The sequence below is a fragment of the Copadichromis virginalis genome, linkage group LG5 (genome assembly GCF_057382275.1).
Source record: "Copadichromis virginalis isolate Kocher_CV1m ecotype Utaka linkage group LG5, C_Virginalis_male_GT1.1, whole genome shotgun sequence".
Taxonomy (NCBI): Eukaryota; Metazoa; Chordata; class Actinopteri; order Cichliformes; family Cichlidae; genus Copadichromis; species Copadichromis virginalis.
This window is the reverse complement of record NC_140622.1, coordinates 13,378,160-13,403,438: the sequence shown is the minus strand read 5'-3', so window position 1 is coordinate 13,403,438 and position 25,279 is coordinate 13,378,160. Positions and strand designations below refer to the sequence as shown.

Genomic DNA, 25,279 nt, shown 5'->3' with positions numbered 1-25,279 from the left:
CTTCCCTTTAACACAGTAAAGTAAAACTCCAACAAAGTATTGGTGCACAAGGTTATTGCTGTAAAGTGCGAATAAAATTTGTCTAGAAAAGTACGATAAAAGAGAGGAGCTTTGCACACGCTTATGTTCTGATGGAATTGCAAAAATAGAAAAATCAAAAAATATGCCTTAAGTGAGTCAGTGCTCAGTGTACTGTGGTTATATTAGATTTGAAAAGACACGATGAAGTGTAATTAAACAAATAGATGATACACATTCACGTGTATGTGACAAAGAGCCAAAAACAACCTGACATGGTCCTTTGCTCCATAAGTATCTGCAAAAACGATTCACATCAAAGGCACCTTATTAGATAGTTAGCATAAATGAAAGAATTGCAAAAAGGTAAACAAATCTAAAGACCACAGTTCATACGTTGAATTCCCTGCACTAAATTCTGATGAGATTTACACGCAAAAAACAAACAAGCAAACAAGAATAGTTGCAACACTGAAATGAGCAGAATAGACATGCAGGCGCTCTCTTTCCAGAACACTCACTGGTTGTGCCCTCGCACAAAGAGGCACAGGAAGGACAGATAGTGCTATGGCAGCAGATGCATCAGATTGCCAAGTCCTTGTCGCAGCTGTACTGATCCACCAGTGGTGTTGAAGGACAAAATCTTGGTATGTACAACACTAGTCCCAAAACACCTCTCTGGCTGGACCATATGGTTATCAGCGCGGCATCGTGCAACATCAGGACTTCTCTTCCTCCTAAGAGGAACAGAATTGTGCAGTCTCAAGCTTAGTTGAGAGCAGAATGCACAATGTCAAACAACACTTGTTGTGAGAAGTGTCACCACAGTTAGGGTATGTCTGATCTTGGCACTTTGCAAAGTCATTTCAAGACATGCCACTACTTTGTCATTTGCCCTTCTGTTAAACTTAAGGAGTCAATATCCTAAGGCTAATTTAGAGCAGTTGTCTTTATCACTATGAGAGTAGAACAATGTCAAAAAGTCACCATCTGACAGAGCAGTTCCAGCTCCCTTGAAAATTTATTGGAGCCATAAGCCTTAATTTACAGGGGAAGGTTACAAAGCAGGCAATCACCTCTGATCAGGCCCATAAACAGCCGAGCGTCAATGCTGCACTGCTCGTCAATCTGTTACTCAAAAATTCAAAGGGTTGACACGGCGGGTCAAACAACACATTTGTTTCTTGGAAGTAAGTCTAGACAGGATCCAGCGAATAGTGAGTGAAGATTTGGCAGGTGTTAACAGTACAGGAACATTATCTCTCAACACAAGCGATTTATCATACAAGAGACTTAAGCACTGCGGCTGTAAAAGAAAGACTCCGCCACACGTTTTCTTTTGGCAATGTAATGAAATTCACGTATCCTCGTAGTAATTACATCATACATATGTACTCACAAAATATTAAATGGCATATTTAAAACGATTCATTTGATTATTGAAAAATCAAATTAAGAGTGGTTCTGACTCCATTGTTTATAATGCTCCCCACACTGCTGCACATGTAGCAATGGTGCACAGTTAAGCAGTGTCTTCACCTTATGTTAATATTTTTTCAAAGAGGTTGCTGGAAGGTTCATAAAAATGACCAGTTACCATTATCTATATAACTAAGATGTTGTATGCAAAGTATAATTTTGTTAGGTACATCTCTTCAACTGCTCATTAACACAAATTAGCTTATCACATGGAACCAATTCATTGCATTTAGGCATCTAGACATGGTCAAGAACCTGCTTTGGTTCAGTCTGAACATCAGTATAAGGAAAAAGCTGATTTAAGTGACTATGAATGTGCCACAGTTGTTGGTGCTAGACAGGCTGGTGTAACTATTTCAGAATCTGCTGATCTACTGGGGTATTTCCCCACAACCATCACTAGTGTTTACAGAGGTCTGAATGGCCTCTTGATGCCCGAGATCACAGGAGATCGAATCCTTCAAGCTGATAGGACGGCTCAAATAACCACTTGTTACAACTGTGGTGTGCAGAAGAGCATCTCTGAATGCTCAACACATCAAACTTGAAGCATAGGGCTATAAAAGCAGAAGACCACACACACCAAGTGCGAGCTAAAAACATCAAACTGAGGTACAGTTCACATAGGACCGTGTGAACTGTACTTGGTTTGTACAGCCGATCTGAGTATTGCTGCTGGATTGATGCCGCGAAGACAGTGGTGAGTCCAAAAAGGAGTCCAAACCCAGTACTAACAGGGTGTAACTAACAAAGTGTCAAGTGATGCATAAAGAAAATCATCTGATAAATCAATTTCACTATTTCCCCCCAAAAAACTCTAGTTTCCAGCTATCCTATTATAACATTTATTCAAACAAGCTCAGCAGCTTTCCAAAAATATTACCTTTGTAACAGTTATATTAAAACCATTCTTAAAAACAGACAAACAAAGCGATAATAAAACTCAGTACTTTATGGAAACTGTTATATAGAAATGTGAGCAATATGAGAACCTAATGGTATCTATTGTTACACTAGTGATGAAATGACTTTGTGAAGAGGCTGCACTGAAGCAGGAGACGTACTTTAACAGGAGCCACTGTCAGTCATCACCTTTCAAAACTCAATAAAAAGAAATAAAAACAAATAACCTTACATTATCTCACTGAATTATTTACTTAGTAAGTTTATACATTATATATACACAGATAAATCTCTTACATACACTGTGAAGAGCTACATTAAGGCAGTAAACAGCTGCACTGAGTCAGAAATGCACCTTGAACAAGACACCATCCCACTTACAAAAAGCCTATCATCAATCAAAAGCCCTGATGGCAGGACAAAGTGAGTTCCATTACAGGAAATTTTCAATAAGTCAACCCTGGATTGATCCTTACTAGTTTCTATGCAAAAATAAAGAAAGGCTATTGACAACCTTTGAGAGACTAAGGCAATTTTAAGCAGGCATATTCATGAGGACACTGCAAATCTGTATCGATGCAACCTGCGTGACACTCCTTTCAGAGCTCTAAAGTTTGCAACAGTCCAATCAGGACGTGTCAAAGGGACTTTTGAAATATTTAAGCATTATGAAAGACCTCATTGTTGTTCTTTTAATGACTGCTTAGAATTCCTAACTTGCCAAATTCTGAAATGGCCTGCTGTGTTTATTTTATTCTCCATTTTCAGAAAAAAGCAGACTTTTATTAGAGATGCATCGATCAATCCATGATTTAAATCAACCGATTTCCAGCATTCTCAGTAGAGACCAATGACCAGCCAAACAGCCTCCCAGATGTTTGATTACAAGCTGGTCTATAGTTGTGCGCACATTTAAATCCACAAGCTAACATGTCTTCACCATGGAAACTCTTCACTGTGAGGACATAAATTCAAGTACAGATGGACGAGTCTGAAAAACATTTATAAAGACAAACGTAGTCCAATGCTTAACTCCTCTGCATCACCTGAACGTGGACATTTTAAAGAAGCTAACAAAGGAAAAGCAGCTAACGCTAAACTCAATCTAAACCTCAGAAGTCAGCAGCCTCAGCATGAGCAAAGGACCAAAGCAGGTATGAGGAAAATTATGGAGAGAGATTTATAGAGTTAAAAAGAAAACGGGGTCGATATTTTACCTCTGAAAAAATGATGTAAGAAACTGACATTGGTTTTGTTATATAAATCTGTTGCACCTGATTTAGTCTTGTAAAGTCAAATACGTCAGGTGAAGATGAATGTACAGCAGCTCACTTTCAGTTAAGTATTTATGCCGGTTTCTAATATCGGAGCACTTTATTTTCAGATGAGTAAGTGAGAAAAGATCCTTAAACTTATAGTAGTTTGGGAAAAGTTGTGAAGTTTAATAATGTCATACAATTATTAAAATGGAGTTATGCAAAAGTTAATTTTTGTTTGTATATGCTGTCAGTTGCAGCAAACTGCCATAGGTGCACTGCTACACCTAGAATCTATTACAGTGAAAACAAAGAATTATGTTTTTATTTCCAGCAGGAAGAAAGCTCTGCAGCTGGAAACGTGAATCTGCTGGTCCCCCTCCTTATTACATGAAAGAATGTCTGCAATGAACTGCCAAAATATCTAGTGGATTTTAACTACACATATACTATGTTTTACCTTCACCTCCTGACTTTTCATATAAAGCACCATTATGAGATTTACATTTGACAGCTATTGAATTCACGCTCCCTTAAGGATGAGCTGTGATATCTCAGGGGAGCCACTGATAAGTTGGACATTTATGAACATATAAATCACCATTACCAATGTGCCAATCACCCCCAGCTGTACTTTGATATTCTGAAATAATTAACAGATGTTAGCATACTAATGTGCTTGAATAAGAAGACAGAAAAACATAACTGGATGCTGCTATGGTAAAACCATAATTGCCAACAGGCCAATGTAAATGAAAGACAGGAGTCTAACACCAGCATGTCCTGTACATCAAACACAAAGCAAACAGCAGATCTACTTCTCCCACACTGTCACCATGATTCATGGGGAAAAGAAGAAAGACAGACACAATGACATTCAGAGCTGTAATTATTTTAAAGATCCAATTAAAGATAGGACAAAGGACACTTTGTATCCATTAGTTTTCCCAATAGGTAGCACTAAACTTCCATCCCTGATGACATCTGGAACTCAACATTTAAAGAATAATGAGCGTCAAAAACAATAGTCTGTGCCTTTAAAATCATTATTATTATTAATTCAAGTGCTGAAGAACATCTTCATCCAGCTCCCCAGATATGTATCGAGCCCAGTCCTGGATTAACTTTTTAAAAATATCGACTGAAGAAAAGACCTTGAACTAAGCTTAATACATGTCTGGGAAACAGGTCCTCAAAGCAAGACCAGCGGTTTTATGGCACATAAAACATATTCTGAAGTTTTCCTAGTTTGTAAGGCTGTCAAACACTAGAAAATGAAAGGTCAGCATCAATAAAATAAAGATAAAATACATTCCTCAGTGCCAAGTCCACGTGCAAGCTCTGTAAAAAGAACAACAGATTGTTTTATCAAACAGCATCTGTAATTGCAAAAAGGATTCAGTTTCATCTAGTGTATGAATGCACTGCTGCCACATGCTCAAACCTAAGCACATATAATGCACAGCCAGAAAAAAAAGGGGAGCTCTGATGAAAATCTAATAACATTTTTCTCATCAAAAAACATTTCTTTGGTTTTAGCTACACCAGGTCACAGTCATTAGGGACTGGGCAACAATATTCCAGAACATTTACAATTAGTCTTCAGCACATTTAACAACGAAACCAAAAATCCTGTTCAGATTGTATTAGTGGGCACATTGACAAGCAGACTAGCAATAAATTTCAGTTGCGTTTCAAAGACGTGCGGGATATATTGTCTTTAAAGATGCTAAACTTAAAATGGGTGAATCTCCAATTCAGGTCTTACCGGGGTTTTTCAATTATGGAAGCCCATTTCCGCCACTAAAACAAACAAACAAACAAACAAACAAACAAAAAAGTATCCATAACTCAAAATTTCGACTTAGTTCTGCCAATCAGTAATCTACGTGAATGAGGTCACTTTCTTGTTACCCGGAAGCATATGGCACAGAGTAACATGCACTCAAAACTTGATCGCAACAAATTGGCGCTTTCGCGAGTACGTTTGCTGATAGTAACGCCATGTGATTTAGCTAATAACACAAGGATTTCATCATTTTTGAAGCCACGCTGAAAATACTCAGCAATCTGTGCATTCATGACTGGATGTAATACCGGTAGCTTAGCTGTAGCATTTGTACCCGAGGGCTTCAGCTTCCGGGTAACAAGGAAATGACGTCATTTCCAGGATCCATAACTCGAAATTTCGAGTTATGGATCCTTTTTTTTTTTAGTGGTGGAAACGGGCTTCCATATTCAACTGTTGACTCATTTTTTTTGGTTTTGTCTTCTAAATAGAAACTAATCAGTGTTTTTTGTTTGTTTATTTTTTACAAATCCCATGCTACAGTTTCAGAGTGATAACTTTCTTTTTCTTTAAGGAAGATTAGTAGAATAGAATAGAAAGTAAAATAAATGCCCAATTTGCATATATGCCTGGGGGAATAACGAAATACCAATATATTCTATTCTACTTTACATAGAATATAAGAAATAAGCATATTGATATCAGATATGCTTTGTATATCTGTTAAACCTAGTTTCAGGCTTATCTAGACACTTTACAGACAATATCACTAACTTGAGGACTGGAGCGGCATGCACTTCAAGCAGCTGCAGCTTATCACACACTCAGTGAAAAGTGGCACCTACTTCTCACAACAAGAGCTGACAAGGCCAGATTTTTAAATGAGGTTTGGTTGGCACACCGCTCTCCCCACTCATGCCCTCCCATGCACATCTTTTTTGTTATTGTTGTTATTGTTGTACAGAAACAATTACTTTTCAGGACAACAGTATGTTTCAATACCGATGCATTAAACCGTATACAAGGACATTTTTCTTTAATGTATCACAATAGAGTTAAGCATTTTTGAGCAATTTTGGCAACACACTGACATGTTATTATTGGCTGTTAAGTCCCATTTTTTCTGCACAAAAATGAGTCCTTACTCTCACCTATTACAAACCAATGCACTTGTTCCAAACTGCGAATCACAGTCACTGAATATCACATATTATTAAGTGGTATTCCCAGATGTCTGGTGAGGTTAAAATCCTCATTATTTGTCATGGCCAGTCCCTAACCCTTTGAAATGACACTGCCTAATTAGTTAAGACAAATGACTGCAGACTTAATTAACCAGAATGCTCCTTAAGGGGCATTATCAAATGTTTAAGAAATTAACAGATTGCCAGTTCATCAATTCTATGTAATTGATTTGTTCCCATTCAGGTTATGAACTCATCTCTTTTCCCCATCCATTCAGCTAACCATCCAAGGAAAAATTAAAAGGGGAAATTTATAGTGTCCATTCGCACTCGCACATGCTGAATCACATTGAGCAGTCCTCTGTGTGACTATCAGAGTCACTGCTATACTGATCGCACAGTGTTACTCTGTTAATGAGGTGGCACTTGGCTACTTCGTTGCAACTCATAAATACAAACTGTCTTGCGATAAGACAAGCGCTGCGTAGTAAGCTGTGCTAGAGGTGACATAAAATAAGAGAGATGGACGACGCGAAGAAGCTGTGTTCACAAACATGCCAGTATGAATCACAGCCATGCTTTCCATTTAAAGCAGCACGAGTATGCCTCATGAAGCTTTAGTGGACTAATTCAAAGAGCCTTATCTGCTCTAATTAATATAGTGCTTGAGTGTTCGTGGCACAAGTGCCTCTCTCTACCCCTCAACTGTGGCAGTGCCTCTATAGATTTGGATGAAAGCATGAATAGGTTATTTAGTTTATCAAAAAAATAAATAAATAAATAAATAAATAAATGAATAAATAAAATTGCAGGTTACATAACCCCCTTTAAAAAGTTATGCATGTTAAAGCGTTTCAAATGATTGGCCTATTCATTCTGTTGTAGCTACCAGAGAAAGGCACTTTATACTATAGAACTTTACTTTTTCTGAATTTACCTTTCTGATCACATGGACAAAACAAATAAATAAAAAAAGTGATAAATTAAATTTGGGTCTGGTTATTGCACAAAAGATGCGCTGTTGCTCTTATTACTGCTAGCAGCCACTTGTAGCTTTTTTTTTTTGCCCTTGCCTTTTAAAAAGGTCACGCTCAGACCATTTTAGTAAGGAGAGAGAAATGACATCTGCCTGTTACAGAGCCGGGGATAGAACAGCGGAGCAGAGATAGAGACGGAAGCAGTAGAGCATGGCTCCAGGATTTAGATCAGTGAGATTTGCATCATTGGCAGGTCTTTAGGCAGGGCAGGTCTAATCTCCTGCAGACAGGCTTAAGAAAGGAAAACCTGACTGTTGTGTCTCTACAGATAGGGATTTCAGTAATTAGCATAGTTAATATGAGGAGGGAGTCAGATTCAAAGGTGTCAGGTCTAAAGGGAAGATAATGCAGTAAATAAGGAGAAGTTAATACAAGGATGCGCAACTGTGGCAAAGTTCAGTCCCATATATCTGTGAACTTTGCCACAGGCACAAACCTTCAGTCACAGCTCATGAATTGCAAAAGCCTTCCCCTTGTGCTTTAACAGCCACGCACTGCTTTTAGCTGATGGCTTAATTATCTTGTTCATCAATAAGTTCAGATTAATATGCCGTCACCACTTTAAAAATGATCATGGCATGCATGCCAAGGTTAAGCAGGCGAGATGGTCGATATCTAGGCAAAACTGTGCAAAGAGTACTACAGCGTACTTATTACAAGTGGCAGCAGCCATTGTGCTCTGTAACACAGTCTCTTCACTCACGCAGTGCTAGTGGAATCACCGCCTTTATGGCACAGAGAGATCAGCCAGCCAGACCCAGTCAGAATTTTCAATGAATCGGATCCCTATGACTTGCACAAAGGGTAGTTCCAGGAAAACTCAATCTTTGAAGGTCTCATTTCACAGATGATAGAGAAGCTGAACATGATCTTCAATATACTGCACTTTTAATGAATTACGCCTGTCAGCCATCACTGACATTGTTTTCTCAAGTAATTTTCAGCATTACTCCCACTTCTCCCTCATTATCTACACAGGCACAACAGCATAAGTTAAGCTGATAGGAGCGCATTTACTCATTGCAGAGGCTGGCAACATTTCCTAATAACTGCAGCCGCTCTAAATTATTGAAAAAGCCTAAGCACCTCACCAGCTACAGAAATGGCTATTAACCTTGGCGAACGATATTCAAATCCAGTTAGAGCCAACTTCGTCCTCCAGTATCCCTTGCGGGGAGGAAATGTAAATGTGTTCTTGCTGAGACAGATGGGGGAGCCTCCCGTCGTTTGAAGTTCCAGCAAAAGAAGCCGTTGCAAGCAGAGGGCTCTCCACCCTGTTCTGTAAAATATTCAGGACTGAGTCTCATTGAGACACCTTTCTTCCCAGTGTACCCCTTCAAACCACGCTGGGCTTCAACACAGTTGGGGTATTACCAAGCACGCTCGCCACACAAAAAATAAAAACTTAGCAAAGGTTTACAAATTCATCCCTGTGCAGCGACAGTGAAAAACAACCCGAGGATTATCTCGGTGTGCAGACAAGAATTCAGGAGATTTGATTTATGAGAGAGAGAGAGTGTGAGAGAGAAAAAAAAATAACATCTCACTCCTCCTTTAAGGAGTATCTTGGAGCCTAACCATCTGAATATTGCAATGTCCTGTGCATTGTTGGTGACAAATCATTGCAAATTGAATTCCACAGCTTAGCTGACATACTGTCAAAGCTGATTTGATTCTATTGTAGCGATACCTGACTGTTAATCTGTTCAGGCCCTGATACTGTGCTACACACCAGAGAAAATCCCCGATCATTACTCTTATCACCTGGCCCGAACGAGAGAAAGAGAGAGACAGAAGCGAAAGAAGTGAAAGAAGCAGAAGACGAGCAGGTAAAGAGCCAGTAAACATGAGATAAAAACTTTTGTTAGAGTTTACTTTTTAAAGGAACAGTTCAGGCCAGGTCTCAGGCCTCCACTGACATATCTAAATTTTACCTTATGCAGATAGGCTGGTTATTGATGCAGGTTCCTCAATTTCAGAGATATTTCATATAGTTGGTGCTGTAAGTGCTAAAAAAGAAATACACTTCTTTTTCCACCCCCGGCTAGCAAGATAGCCAGTTGGAAAAACAGGAGTTGGAAAGGCCAGATTTTAACCGCCAAATGACCTTTCAAAATAAGAGCGAAGTTGTCGTCCACTAGCAAACTGACAGTTGCTTTCTTAGATGGATGAAAAATATATTTTTTTAAATAAATAAAAAACACTTATATTTGATATATAATAATAGCAGATTTAGTAATCCTATAGAGCATTTTTTCTAATGCTGGAGGAAAAAAATTATAATAATTGCAGCCTTTACAGGGGGTCCCATTCCCTGCTCTAAGGAATGTGTTGGTGGAAAATGAGAAAAGAAATAATGGAAATGTTTCATGCAATTTGTTGCCTTGGTTGGGACATTGTTTTTATTTAGGTAATAACATTAACCAAAGGTTTTCAATCATGAAAAAAAAACAACACAGACACAGACACATGGCTAAATAGAAGGCACAGTGTGAAGAGCACATTATCAAAGCAGCATCCAATCCAAGATGTTCCGGCAAGGTAAGCTGTAGGTCGCCCACATTTTGGAAGGACTAAGAAAGTAATGCAGCTATGTGCAATAGCCACATGAAGAAAAGGGGGGGGGGGAGGCATGACGCACAGATATATGCAGGTTTATAATCGGAGTAAAGTGTGGGCCATTACTTGGCCTCTCTGTACTTTAGTAATGGTTGCAGAGAAGCAAGCAACTAGTTTAACATAAGACATATCAAAAACACAAAAAGAAAACCTCCATGCGTTTCTGACAATACTTTGTAATAAGTCATAATATTAAAGCTGAAAAGCAATAATAATGAATTCTGATACTGAGACGTAGCATGTAATTATGTCTAATAGTTTTAGTATTAGGAGCTTACCAAGCTAATCTGGACAAATTTGGATAAAAGAAGAAGTTCAATTTACATATTTTCTTTTCTATCAGCATAAAGCACAATTATTTTTCAGTCAATCACCTTTCCTCCAGGTACAACACCTATATAAAAAAATACTCTACCACACTGCACATGAAATCTGTTTGATGATAAGTTACCATCCATTTGAATCCATCTGGGAGTAAATATGAAAGGTAAACACAGCATGAGATGTCCCTGCTTTGTCCACCCACTATGGTGATTTGTACTAATGTTCCAAATACCTATGCAAGCACCTCAACCTGAAAGACCAGTTCTCAGATACCGACTGCGCAGAAAAGCATCAAACTGACAGTACAGCATATCATGCTAATTTATTCATCTGTTCGTCCTGGAGCTTTGAAATGTATTATGAAAGCACAACTCTGTGTGACTGGGTTTGTTTGTTAGTCAATACAGTGCAGGGGTGTGGGGATTTATGTCTTGCAGCTCTGGCAGCATGTTTAAGACTCTTTGCAATTACCAGACCAAATGCTTTGTTTGCTAAATGAGAAACTGTGCAACTGTAAGCATTTGCCACTGTGTACTTAGACAACTCTAATCAGGCGAATTCTGCTGGCTGCTGTTGCCAGCTCACACGCACATGCTGGAAGCTCAAAGTGCAAGGGTTAACCTTTTTTACTCGGGTCTTATCTGAAATGGGGCCAGGCTGGAGGTTTTGTTCACTATGACTTTTGCTCATCAGAGGTCACACAGCCCACTGTAGAAGTGCTGAACCTAAGCATGCAAAATAACTTACTGACGAGAAGACCCTTGCAGTTCAATTATACGCAATAAAGAAAAAATAAAAATATCTTAAACGCACAAACTTACAGACTCACAGTTATAGTGACAGACAGTGTACACGAGTAACATTCACATGCAGGAGCGCATTAGAAAAGCTTTACTCAAACAAGCTCTTGCCGAATAACTATCATTTGTAGAGCAGCGCGTATATTTAACAGCCTCCATGATTAGAGCTACTGCAGGACTTGAAGACGGCATTGTTACGTCACCTGTGAACTGTCACACTGTTCAACTTTGATCTGTCAAACCTCTGTCCGCTCACACATGCTAACTTGCTAACCCTAGCCGTGAGACGCTGTCAGCGACGAAGCCACCCAGCCCGAGCAGCAGACCGTAACATCAGCAAGAGAAGCTGTGACGCTACCTTCGCTTTATCAAGAAGTATGTGCTTTGAAGTAGCTATCCTCAGTCCTTTCGCTACAGCCTGGGATGCCATGGAAGCCGCCATGTTGACACGCAAGTCCAACGGGAGATGACGCTGAAAGCCTATGAGCGATCATAGGTCAAGAATCAGAGGTGGGCGGTGCTTCTAAAAGACGCATGCACACGGTGGAGGCAGGTGTGCACGTTTAGCAGGCATGGACATTGTTTGCGCTTAGTCTAAACTACAGGGACAGAGGTGAGAACAGAGTAGATTAAAAATCTAACGATCTAGCAATTTCTCTTTGTCTAAAATCAAATCCTTCAAGGCGCTTTATATTGTAAAGTTAGGAGTATTACTAGTCCTAACTTGTGACTTCTCTATTCTCTATTACCCAACAATCAGATGACCCTCTATGAGCAAGCACTTGGTGACAGTGGGAAGGAAAAACTCGCTTCTAACAGGAAGAAATGTCCAGCCTGGTATGTGTCCCTCAGTGGACACTGCGCAAGATGGGCATCGCTGTTTTGAGCAATCTAGATCTTACTGAGGTCTTAATGGGGTCATCTAAGCATTAGACCAAATACTGTAACTGAGCAATATGTGGGGTAAAACCAAAGATTGTAAAACTTGTTGTTATTAAGTTTTAATGTTCATTTTCTCCCTTACACGTTACATAAGTAGTACATGTTAGCGTGTGCAGTGTTACAACTGCCACACAGGACCCTGAGTTTCTGTCCTCAGAATATCTCTGGGAATTTGTGGTTTTTAACCAACTGAAGAAGAGTTTAGATTCTATTATTAAACTCATGTTACACATGCAGGTTTTTTCTTTTTTTCCTTTTTTCTAATGTAATAAGCTTTGAATCTTAGGCTACGTTCACACTGCAGGTCTTAATGCTCAGTTCCGATTTTTTGATCAAATCCGATTTTCTTGTCTGCTTGTTCACACTACAAATAAAATGTGACAGCAAATGCGCTCTAGTGTGAACCCTCAAAGCAAAAGAAGACGTCACACACAACGCGCTCTGTTTAGACCCTTAATATAAAGACTTGTTTCGGACTTTACGTTTCCCAATTTTGCTTTAAGTTATTTTGTTATTTACATATGGCCTTAATAATTATCCTTATTGCTGTTTTGAGAGGAGCGGTGCTCCAAAGGATATTTGCAGATTTCTGTCAGAATCTGCAGATTATACAGTACAAATAAAATGTTCACGTTTCTTCAAAGTTGTTTTCCCAACAGTTTCAACATCTACACTGGATGGCCAGGAAGCGTTCACAGTGTCTTCTCGGGCGCTGATAATTGGCGTCTGTCTTGTGTCAGTGACGTAAAAGACGGATTTAATGCGACATGACCGTTCACACAGCAGTTGCTTTCTGAAACATCAGCTATGTATCGGATTCAGTACCACATACGAAAGTGACCCAGATCGGATTTGAAAATATCGGATTTGTGCCGTTCACACTGTCATAGCATGATCGCACATGGGTCGCATTGGGTCAAAAAAGTCAGATTTGATGCGCTTTCGATCTGTTCCAATTTAACACTTTTATGTGGTAAATTAGATATGATTTAAAATAGTTATGTTACTAATGTGTGATGAACAATCACAACTGAAAATCATAATAAATCATATTATTAAAAACAGCAATATGAGTTAATTTTCCACTAATGTTAAGAATCAAAGGACATAAGAAAAGGGCACAAACAAACTAAACATTTTTACTGCATATATGTATAACTTGGATTTATAATGTGCTGACTCACATAGTGCATACAGTCTTTGTTTTGCGTTTGGGGTTGATTGCTTGGATGGATGGGGAGGATGTGTGTGTGTATTAGTTTCAGTCTCATTGCTGGAAATGCATCCATTCGTTTTCTTAACTGGGGATCAACTCCACAATTAATGTAACATGCTTGGCTTTGCACTGTGGGAGGAAAACCCACACAAGCAGACTGGACATGAATTGCAGGAAGAATTTGTACAGGTTCATCTATAAGCACTCATGGACATAATTTGTTTATCCAGTGGGTGGGGAAGGTTGCAGAGTAAGTTTCAAGTTTTTGGGGGGGCCTTAATAGAAATAATATTATTTGCTGCTTATTAATGTGTCTGCAAACAGCATGTACAAGCAGTACTTGAAACTCAAGGTTAATGAGTTCTGGCAGTATTGCAAAAAAAAAAAAAAGAAAAGCTGCTGCTGGTGTAAAATATGATGGATTCATACGGCGTGCACAGATTTTGGTGGGAGGAAATATGTCTTTTATGTTATAATTATTATTTTAATTTGAGAAAACTGACCCTTTATGTTGCCTTTGCAGCTATTAAGCTATACAAAATAATTTGACAGTAGTATCGAATTGAATATTTAAATCGCCCATTTTAATCATTCAATTTCCATGTGGTGAGCAGACACTAAAAGGCCCGTCATGGATGTTGAATGCGGAGCTGCTCCGGCTCCATCCACAGTGTGACCTTGTGAGCAGGACAAACAATCACTGCACTCAGCTGAAAGGTATTGGTAGGGAGTCGAGCGAGAGAGAGCGTGGGATGTGTGAGCTGATCTTGTCTGAATAGCTAAATAGCCCACTCACATAGTTCTCCAGAGCCCTCATTACACGCCGCATCTTGAAAGGGCAGAGAGGGCAAACCGATCATAAAGAGCAGTGATTATGACAGGAGGAGAGAGAGAGAGGGAGAGTTGGATGAGATACTCACTTAGAAACCATCAGTGTCAGCAGGCTAGAGAGGACATGACGGAGGGGAGGAGATGATGATGAACAGCTACAACCAAAGGATCTTTTTTTTTTCTTTTTCTGGAGACCTTTTATGGTCAATAAGTAAGTTGAAATGATAAACCCCTGAAAAACTTTGAAAGAAGAAAAATTTGCAAATGTGAGCCACTTTGATGTCAACGGGGAGAGAATTTGCCTCATGTTTATTTGATTTTTTTTTTTTTTTTTTTGCTCTTAACCTCCCCCCCAGCTTGTGGGTGAGAGCTTTTTGGAAGTCAGTGATCCATATTTCACACATTGAAAATATTCTGTGGTTGCCAGCTTTAAAAAAAAAACAAAAAAACCTTAGCACAGTAACTGCACAAATGAAGTGAAAATTGCTGCACCAGCATAATATCTGGGTGTGTCAACAAATCCTACCGAATGTATAAAAAGTCCACCCAGTGTCTTTGTGTCAGTGAAGAGTGGCGTGTGTAACTTAAGTATTAAAAAAAACAAAATCACTGAGAGTGGGAGCCCAGCAGAATGACTAAAAGATGATTCGCGTGAGCGTTTTAAAGCATTTTGTTTCTTTTTCTCTCTCTCTCACCAGGGACATTTTCTTCTCTCCAAGGAACTGATATTCAAACAGGACTGTCAGAATATCAATGGCCCTAACTAATACAATTCAGCTTTTTTTTTAAATTTGAGATGTTGTCCCGTCGCTCAGAACAAAACCTGTGTTTTTGTCTGCACTCGGAGCAATCATGTCATTTTAATCCCAGAATACAAAGCAGCTATTGTTGCTTTGTATTCTTTTCAAAACTACCTAAACTTTCTAACACAAATTGAATTTGTTTTCAATGGGCAGTTCACAAAGTACAACGATATCTACATATATGAATACACAACTAGAAGTACGTGCTGATTTTCAAGTCAGTGATACTTTTTAAATGCACCAGAAAAGCAGGGTATTTGCTGTTTGTGCCTCCTTTCTTTGACTAAAACAAAAGTTAATTTAAAAAAAAACATTTTAATCACACATAAAATTCTTAAAATGTTTCACTAGGATTCAGGTGAATCGTGAGGTAGGATGTGTGTTGCACTGTTACCTCACAGCAAGAAGGTCTGGGGCCCTTCGGTGTGGAGCTTGCATGTTCTCCCCCCTGTCTGTGTGGGTTCTCTCTGAGTAATCTAGCTTTCTCCCACAGTCCAAAGACATGCAATTAGTGGCTTTAGGATAACTAGTCACTCTAAATTAACACTAAGTTTTAGCTCTGTGAAAGATTAGCAACCTGCCCACCGTGTACCTCATCTTTTTCCCTTCCACTTACTCTGATTTGGATAAATGGAAGAAAATGGCTGAATGTTTTATAGCACAAAACAGTGTGACTAAAGCAGCTTGTGTTCATTTCAGATACATAATACATCTACCCACAACAAAGCCAGCCCCACCCCCCACTCCAGCCCAGCCTCACATCTACTTCACAGCTGATCAGGTGAGAAATCAGCTTAAGAGGACGAAGGCAAGGAAGGCAGCAGGTCCGGATGGAATCTGCTCCAGACTGCTCAGGGACTGTGCAGACCAGCTCTGTCAGGTGGCCCTGTACATCTTCAACCTGAGCCTGAGCCTGGAGAGGGTTCCTGAACTGTGGAAGACTTCCTGTGTGATTCCGGTGCCAGAAATTGCACACCCCAGGGAGCCCAACCACTTCAGGCCTGTTGCCTTGACTTCTCATCTGATGAAGACCATGGAAAGGCTCATCCTGCACCACCTTCGGCCACTGGTGGGCTCAGTGATGGACCCCCTGCAGTTCGCCTACCATTCTGGAATGGGGGTGGATGACGCTGTCATCTACCTGTTACACTGATCCCTCTCTCACCTAGAGCAGGCGGGGAGCACTGTGAGGATCATGTTTTTTGACTTCTCCAGTGCTTTCAACACCATCCAACCTGCACTACTGAGAGGAAAGCTGGAGGGAGCCGGAGTAGGCAAACAGCTGACTGCATGGACCATCGACTACCTTACCAACAGACCACAGTATATGAGGCTCCATGACTGTGTGTCCGAGGTGGTAATCTGCAGCACGGGGGCACCACAGGGCACGGTTCTCTCACCTTTCCTCTTCAGCCTTTACACTTCAGACTTCTGTTATAATTCGGACGATTGTCATCTACAGAAGTTCTCAGATGATACAGCTATCATTGGATGCGTATCAGACGGGAATGATCAGGAATACAGGGGGGTCGTCAGTGACTTTGTTGGCTGTTGTGAGACCAACGTACTCCAAATCAACGCTGGCAAGACAAAGGAGATGATCATAGACTCCAGGAGGAAGTCACCCCCTACAACATCGGTGAACATCCAAGGGAAAGACATTGAGATAGTGGACTCTTATAAGTACCTGGGTGTTCACCTCAACAATAAACTGCACTGGACTACAAATACAGACATCCTGTATAAGAAGTCGACTCCACCTGCTGAGGAGACTGAGGTCCTTCGGAGTCTGCAGGACTCTGTTAACCCTTTAAGACCTATAGAACCAAGTCCGCCAGAGTATATTTTATAAATTTATATGTTGTAGTGCCATTTTTGGGAGCATTTCAATAATAATAATAATAATAATAATAATGGATACTTTATTGATCCCCATGGGGAAATTACTTGTTTTTCTTTGCATTTGACCCATTCACTCAGTGAAGCAGTGGGCAGCCCACTAAGCAGGCGCCCGGGGAGCAGTGTGTAGGGACGGTACCTTGCTCAGGGGTACCTCAGGGTAGCCGTTAAGTGGATTCGAACCGCCGACCTTCCGATCATGGGGTGACCACTTTACCTACTGAGCTATCCCTGCCCTTAAGATGATATACATCAATACAACGATTATAGCCCACATTTTAATAATATGCATGCATTAAGTGCATAGTAATTACATAACTTGCAAAAAAGTGCAATAAACTACAAAAAAATTGAAAATCCTTTTTGTTTTTTTAACATATATTTCTAGTTAGAGAAATTTAAGAGGCTTATCCCTCAAAACTGTAAATACAAAAAAGTTGCACAAAATAGTTTCCCACCACAGGAAATTTATTTTAAGTGTCTTCATAGTTTTATTTTTGAAACCTGAGGACGCCTTGGACAGAACCAAATGGAGAAACCTTTGCCGAAGAGCGGACCCTGCACCAGCGGGTGGTGAGTGGTACAATAGCTATATCAAGCTATATAGTTTATTGTACTTATTTGTATTTTTGTATTTCCTTCTGATATCTGTACCTGAGCTGAGGTGACGCAACAATTTCCCCGTTGTGGGATCAATAAAGTCTTATCTTATCTTATCTTATAACATATGTGATCTTGTCTTATCGTTCTTTTTTTCCCCCACCCTTTTTTTTCTCCCGGGAGCAACATGAGTAAGTGTGCAGGCAGCAGAGGTGGGACCAAGTCATTGTTTTGCAAGTCTCAAGTAAGTCTCAAGTCTTTATCCTCAAGTCTCAAGTCAAGTCTCAAGTAATGTCAGGCAAGTCAGAGTCGAGTCTCAAGTCACTGGTGTAAAAGTCCGAGTCAAGTCACAAGTCTGAAACTTTGAATTTCAAGTCCTTTCGAGTCTTTAAAAAAAAAAAAACGAAAAAATAATGTTGCAGTTATGCTAAATGTAAATATTAGGACAATTCACTATTTATGCACAATAAATAAAGGAGCATAGCGCGACAATTTCTGTTCAGCGCCAGACTTGCTTGTAACCTATATCACTAATTATGTTATGAAAATGACGTATTAACTACTAAAAAACACTGACCTTCGTGTAAATGCTTGGAGCAGACTAACCTGTGAGCTGGAGTGTTCTGGGACGTTATATTTGGTCTTTGAATGGCTGCAATCCAGACCATCCGTCGCGTCTTTGTTACTTCGGAAACATGGCTCGAACAATTTCTCTTCAACGACGTAATCCGATAACAACCGATCTCTTTACCCGTCGGCTTCCCGTGGCTGTCATGCGACCGGCTATTGCAGTTAATAATACAACAGCTTCTTGACATTTTTGTGTTTCTTTTTATCGCTGTATAACTGATTTTAATTGAAAGCCTGCATGCGCTAGTACCGCTTGCCACGAGTTCCCAGAATCCTTTGCGGTTCTACCCGTGAATGACGTCACATTTTCAATCTCTATATAATATGCATGTTAAATTTTATATTTGGGGTAAAATATCAAGTCTTTTCAAGTAAACCGGTTCAAGTCCAATTCAAGTCCCAAGTCATTGGTGTAAAAGTCCAAGTCAAGTCACAAGTCTTAGAACACTTTTTCAAGTCAAGTCTAAAGTCATAAAATTAATGACTCGAGTCTGACTCGAGTCCAAGTCATGTGACTCGAGTCCACACCTCTGGCAGGCAGGGCAACTAATTTGTGGTTTCACTCAATTATCCATTGTCAGTTTCCACTCAATAACTTGACAGCCATGAAAATACCAGGGATGAAAACTCACAGTTCCCAACAGGTTGTGCGGTTAGCCCTGATGCTTCTGTCACCAAAATAGCAGAGGGGTGGTTGGCTAACAACCTGCAGTGATCAGGCGAGGAGCTGACACACTGAGCATGCCCAGAGTCTGGACCACACTGTCAGTCTCTGCTCCTCTGCCATCTTTTTCTTTTTAATTCGTGTCTCAGGTGCCTCTCTCTTTTTCTCTGTTTGCACTGACCGTGCTACTTTAAGTCGTTTCTTGCCCTTGTTGTTCTTCCAGTGTCTCTTTGTTTCGGCTTTCTCTGCCCCTTCTTCTCTGTGTGTCTCTGCTTATCTCTGAGCTGTCTGTTAACCACACTTCCCGCATGTGAGCTCAAAAGAGAATTCTCCACAGTGATCCTGACTATACCTCTTCAAACGTCAATGAGGGCGTTTCAGCAACACTTTGCCCCTCTCATTAACGTGACTGGTTGGACAGCATAGCAGATCACACGGAAGAGAAAGATGAAACTAAAAGCATCCAGAAGGTTTGCTTGGCTGTCTGTCAGTGTCACGCTGACATAGAACCTGGACACTTCAATGACCCTTTATTTTTTGGACTGAATGCAGATCAGTGTGTTCATTTTATTCAGTCTCCATTCACACAAAGCAGAAATGGACAAGCACCAACTTACTAAGTGTGACCTCTCTGAATAAATGTATATATATATGCAGTGAGGCCAAAAGTCCATGCCGAGCATTTAAGAGTAAGGGACTAACTTTGCATACAAGTTCCAAAAGTAGGCTTGTAACAGAGCGGCGATCTCAGTGAAAACTCATGTTTTAAAGGCTGTTTTATACTATGTTTATGTACAGAATCATGTGGCATTGACTAGCCAGAGGAGAGTTTTGTTTTCTACCTGACAGAATGCCAAAGTAACGAGAGAGATGGGGAATTAATGCACCTAACTGCTGAGTCAACAAGCAAGGAATCTTGCAGCTTAGCCAAACAGACAGAAAGCAGACTGCCTGACAGGGAAATTAAAATAGGCAAGGAAGATGCTACGGAGAGCTGAGAGCGACAGAGATCGGACAAGAGAGAAAGTGAAAGAGTGGGATCGGGTCATTGCCACCCTGTGCTCAGCACATCTTTTGATATGACAGACGGCAAACATAGTTACTCATCATTTTCTGTGCTAACCCTTAGAGTTCACAATGTCACGACAATGCATATGCATGAGTCCAAGACCTTTCTTTTATCCTCATTTCTCCCAGAGAGTTTGGAAAGATTATGACACAGCAAACATATTTTACTCCGGAAGAAAAGCGGGGTAGACTTTTCCCAAGGGTCGACTGACATACCTCAGCATTACCCTCTATAACTTTCACTTTTCTACCGTAAAATCCATAACAGCCCAAGAACATAAGACTGCCAAAGCTTGGCTTGTGTCTGCTCTGAATGTCAGAGCTGGAGAGGGAATCAATACAGCAACAGGAGCTGCCACATCTTAGCTGTCTCTCTCCCCCAGATGTCTGTCAGCCATACTCAGCTGGAGGCCCTCCATTAATGTGTTGTGGAATAACATAGTCAGTCCCATGCTTAGAGACAGATGCATCAAACAAAGCTTGTGAAGTGTTGGGCCTGTGAGCGCGTGATGCTCCTGCAGGTTTTGCATTTACTTCCTGGGTGGAAATAACTAGCTTTGACCAAAGCTGGAGCGAGATAATATTGCGATAGCGCAGAAAGTCCGAGCATTCGTGGAGGTGATTGATCTGCTAATCATAAATGCTTGGGAGTAAATGCATGTAGCAACGGCGATACTAAGTAGATCCTTTGCATTAAGGGGTTCTGCTGCACTGCAGAAGGAGCGGGGGGTTAGAGAGGCTTACTTGGATTCCCACAAAGGAAAGCAAATGTTGACAAACTCTCAACTTCAACAGCACGAGGAGGGGTGACATCTAAAAAAGCTGGCTTCAATAGATGGCCCTGTTTTATTTCAGGCTTCAGTATCACACACAGCATGGCTCAGTGCACTGGGGAGCATGGAATTCATAGTCCAAACAAAACCAAGCACACAAACATGCATGGACACACAGAAAAAAACAAAAAGCTGCACATCCTCCCCACACAAACACCAACACTCAGAGCTCAGTGGTGACAAGGCCAGCAGAGGCAGAGAGAGTGCTTAGATGTGCATATGAGTGTAAGAGGAGCCAGATCCCTTCACAAGCCTCACCACCTGCTGTGCCACCTTCGTCACCAAAGGAGGACTGGGTCATGCTTTAAAACTTTTACCTGCTCCTCTGCTGCCTTTCACTCCCCTTACAGACCTCCAGCATATCAACACCCTCCTCGCCTGTGACCTCAAAGAAGAAGCAGCGGGGCGCTTGCCGTCGTTTTCCCTCTGAGGTGCTATCTCAACTTGGACAACAAGATGTGTAGGCGGACACACACAAATCTACGTTGGCCTGCTCTCTTAGCATGTGGTATGTAAAGTAAACACGTTAATAGCACATGAGCTATCATCCAAGTGCGAGTCGCTGCGATTACCATCTGCAGTTGCATGCCTGCCATCCCAGGAGAGACGTTCAGATATGCGTGCCGGTAGGGAATGACTTAAAGACACACTTTATTCAGGGGTGCTATTCGGAGTGGGCTCACATTTACTCTGGATGCAAAGGTTTTTTTTGTGACATAGTGACCTTCGAAGGGCCTCCTCCACTCTTGGGTTATTTCTTTGATTTAAGCCTTGTGTTACCGCCTCTGTCTCTCGGGAAATGATGACATATACACCCGTGGGCTTGGGATTAGCTCAATAGAACATTATTGCCTACATCAGAAAAGCTGCTACGCTGCGAGATCATTGATGGATGATGGTTCCCGAAATGGTTTTCCGGGTAAAAATGATATCCAAATGCATTTTTCTGCCCTGAAAATGTTCTCCCGTTGCTGCTCTTTCTGCATGCTGACACATGATGATTTAACTTCTTATTGCTGGAAACAGCAGTTGGCTGTTTACCATACTGCCATTTCGCATTGCCAGCTGAAACATTACTTAAATAAGCAATGACCACGAGCAGATGCAAATGTCATTTCAATGGCTAATACCTTATACTTCAGACTTCCCAGGCAAACAGCCCTTCCACCTCAAAGGCAGATGAATGAATAAAGCACAGTAACACTCTCCATGTGGATGCATGTGGATGAGGGAAAAAGTAGGAGGGAGTTATCTGAGGCTCCATTAACCTTGTTTGTGTAGAGGCACCTCCACTATCCTAAGCCCACATCGCACGGGGAACCTCGGGGGACTCTCCACTAATTAACCTTGTGAAGACACCCTCAGTAGAGGGAGGCTGGGACTAGAATAATAAGGAGGCCTTTGCTAGGCCATTAGCAGGAAGATTAACACATCCAACTTTCAAGTAGCTTTTTGACACAAAACCAATATTTGCCTGCACTGGCTCGGGCTGTGGTGTGACACAGAAGAATTCTAAATTGACATGTGTGTTTCAAGCCGCCGTTCCTTAGTTTCAACTTCTTTGAACATCTGCATGATGAATGGATGGATAGAATAAAATCATAAATATTTTCTTGCGCACTGGCATTACAGTCTGCTCTCTTCACATGCTGTGGAGGGAAGATAAAATAGTAAAGGGGTCTACAACTTTTTTCTTTCTTACCTTACTTTCAGGCCAGGGACAACTGTCTACTACCAGTTTCACAAAATGAGCCATTGTAAACATTGTCAGGACAACACAGAGCCTCGAGCAACAAACACCAGATTTTTCTTTCAGACTGATTTTAAAGCCACGTGTATGATAAGCCCAGTCAAGCAGACAAAGGACTGATTCTCAAAAGGTAACAAAAGCAGTTTCCTGTGAAGCAGCGCAGCCTGCAGTTTATATTATTAGCTGGTAATTATGTGTAATTACCAGCTAACAACAGTGCATCTCAGGCCAATTTTAAGCATAATGCAGACGTCATATAAGAGCAGTGGAACACACTGCTTTTTATGTAGAGTAAAGAAGAAAAAAAGATATACAAGCCCAAAATCTGTTGGGTAAAGATGCTTTGTCCAACAAATTATGCAATTTTGTAATTTTTGTAATTTTGCCTCTCGACACCATAACAGTGGAGTTTAAAGCAAGCAATCAAGATGCTACTGAAGTGCAGACTTTCAGCTTTCAGTCTTACAGAAGCCAGTTTACATTAATCATTTAAAAATTTCAGCTGTGTTAATACATACGCTCCTATTTTTAGAGGCTCAAATGAACAATCCAACAATATATCAAAAAATCCTCTGCAGTCAACATAAGCCTGAAGTCTACAGCCCATAGACATCACTAGTGTGTTTGTGCTTCCTCCCTTGAGAGGCTTTGCCAGACCTTTACTGCAGCTTGCTTCAGTTGTGGGTCCTTCAGTTTTGTATTTATTAATGAAAACATGAAAGCATGCTCTATTAGGTGGAACAGGTGTCTGACCTTCCACTGAAAAATATCCAATTTCTTTACCATGAGAAACTAAGATTTGGTTGCTTTTGCAGTTTGCTTTGGATCATTATCCATGTACCCTGTAAAGTGCTGTCTGATCAGTTTTGCATCATTTGTGTGAACCTAAGCAGAGAGTATAGCCCTGTACACTTCACTATATTTTCTTCTTCCTACTTCTATCAGCAGTCAGGTATACACTAGTAGCTCAGTTCCACTGGCAGCCATAAACACCCATGCTATAACACTGCCTCCACCGTGTTTGACAGTCAATATGTTACTTTTTGGATCATAACTTTTCTCTCCTTCTCCATACTTTTCTCATCCCATCATTCTGGTACAAGATAATAATGGTTTACTTTGTCAAAATATTACTCTCGTAAACCGTCCAGGCTCTTTTAGATGTTTTCAAACTCACGTTCTTGTTCTTGAGTGAATCCAGTGGTTTTACATCGTAGAACTTCACAGTGATACAGCTACCTCACTAAGAATATTCATGACTTGCTTAGATGTTGTGAAGTTGTTTTTTTGGCAGAAATAATTCTCTCATCATGCACTTCAGTTGTCTTCTGTCGTCTTTCAATCATCTTGGTCTTGCTGAGTGAATTATTTTTTTTCTAACAATGCACCAGACAGTTTTTGTCTCTGAGAGGGTTAGGTTTATTTGTTGTTTTTTTAGCTTGATGATGCCCTCTTTCACTTGCACTAACATCTCTTTGGACCTCCAATTTACAATTATAGTGAAAAGCTAAAAAGCACAAGTTCAACACTTCAATCACTTCTGATATTATGTCTGATTCATCTGTCACAAAATAACACGGGAACAGGCATCACCTGGCTGTAAAACTGGAGTTCACCAGGAAAAGTAATCCCTTTAATCTAAATCTTTGTTTTGTGGTTGATGAATGATGTCCCCTAAAATCCAGTAGCCTAAACGCAGCCCATGTGCACTTCGTTTCCTGCGTGGACGATGCGTTGATCTAAGGAGCCAAAATGTGGATTTTATGGAGTGGAAAAGGCTCTATAACCTGATATCTGGATATTCTGAAGTGTGTAAAAGACATGAATCGATTCACAGATGGAAAAAATAAGGTTACAATCATTAAAATGTTACAAAGTTGAAAATAAAGAATAGGTATACTATAGAGATGGATCGATCCGATATTACGTATCGGTATCGGTCCAATACTGACCTAAATTACTGGATAGGATATCAGAGAGAAATAAAAAATGTAATCGATCCGTTATTTCAAAAAGCACCTCACAAAACTTGCGACACGCCGTAACTCGCCTCATAACCGTAGCACGTAGGAGCAGTGTTCTCACGTGATAGAGCTGCTGTGGTTGAACATTTGGAGCCTCGCTACCAAACCGGCATTTCATCTCCGACAAATTTATCCCAGAGAAGTAAAGCAAGTGTGTAAGTCCATCTCTGAATGTTTGTAAAGCATTTTAGCGATAAGCTTAACAACATATGGAGCAACTGCCTCTCTCTCTTCCTTCCTCTCCTGCTGCTACTTCAATCATGAAACTGATCAATGATCAGCTGATCGGCTTTTCTGTCGTGAGTCCGTCTCTCTTCTTTGTTTTTGGCCCACTTTGTACCATAAAGAGGAAACTAGCAGCTGAACAACAGCAGCACGTTTCAGCTTGATAATCTGTTGTTAGAATTTATTTATTATTACTTTCTACACCAGGATCTTTTTCTATGTAGCTGACAGCTGGTAACTGTGCAGGGGCGGATCTAGCAAAGTTTAGCCAGGGGGGGCGATAGGGCATTGACAGGAAAAGCAGGGCACAAAGACATACTTTTCTTTCTTATTCTCATTTAAAATATGTAGCTTTTAATAAATAATTATCCGAATCTTACACTCA

General features: G+C 40.5%; 1 protein-coding gene across 1 annotated transcript in view; it reads right to left on the bottom strand.

Annotated features, from left to right (window-relative positions):
• The window catches only part of suclg2 (succinate-CoA ligase GDP-forming subunit beta), a 106,203-nt gene extending 94,326 nt beyond the window's left edge, over positions 1-11,877 (bottom strand). The window contains exon 1 of the mRNA XM_085456037.1: positions 11,768-11,877. Coding sequence (XP_085312163.1) covers positions 11,768-11,851 — 84 coding nt within the window. The 5' untranslated portion in view covers positions 11,852-11,877. The remainder of the gene's footprint in view (positions 1-11,767) is intronic.
• Positions 11,878-25,279: the final 13,402 nt, after the last annotated feature.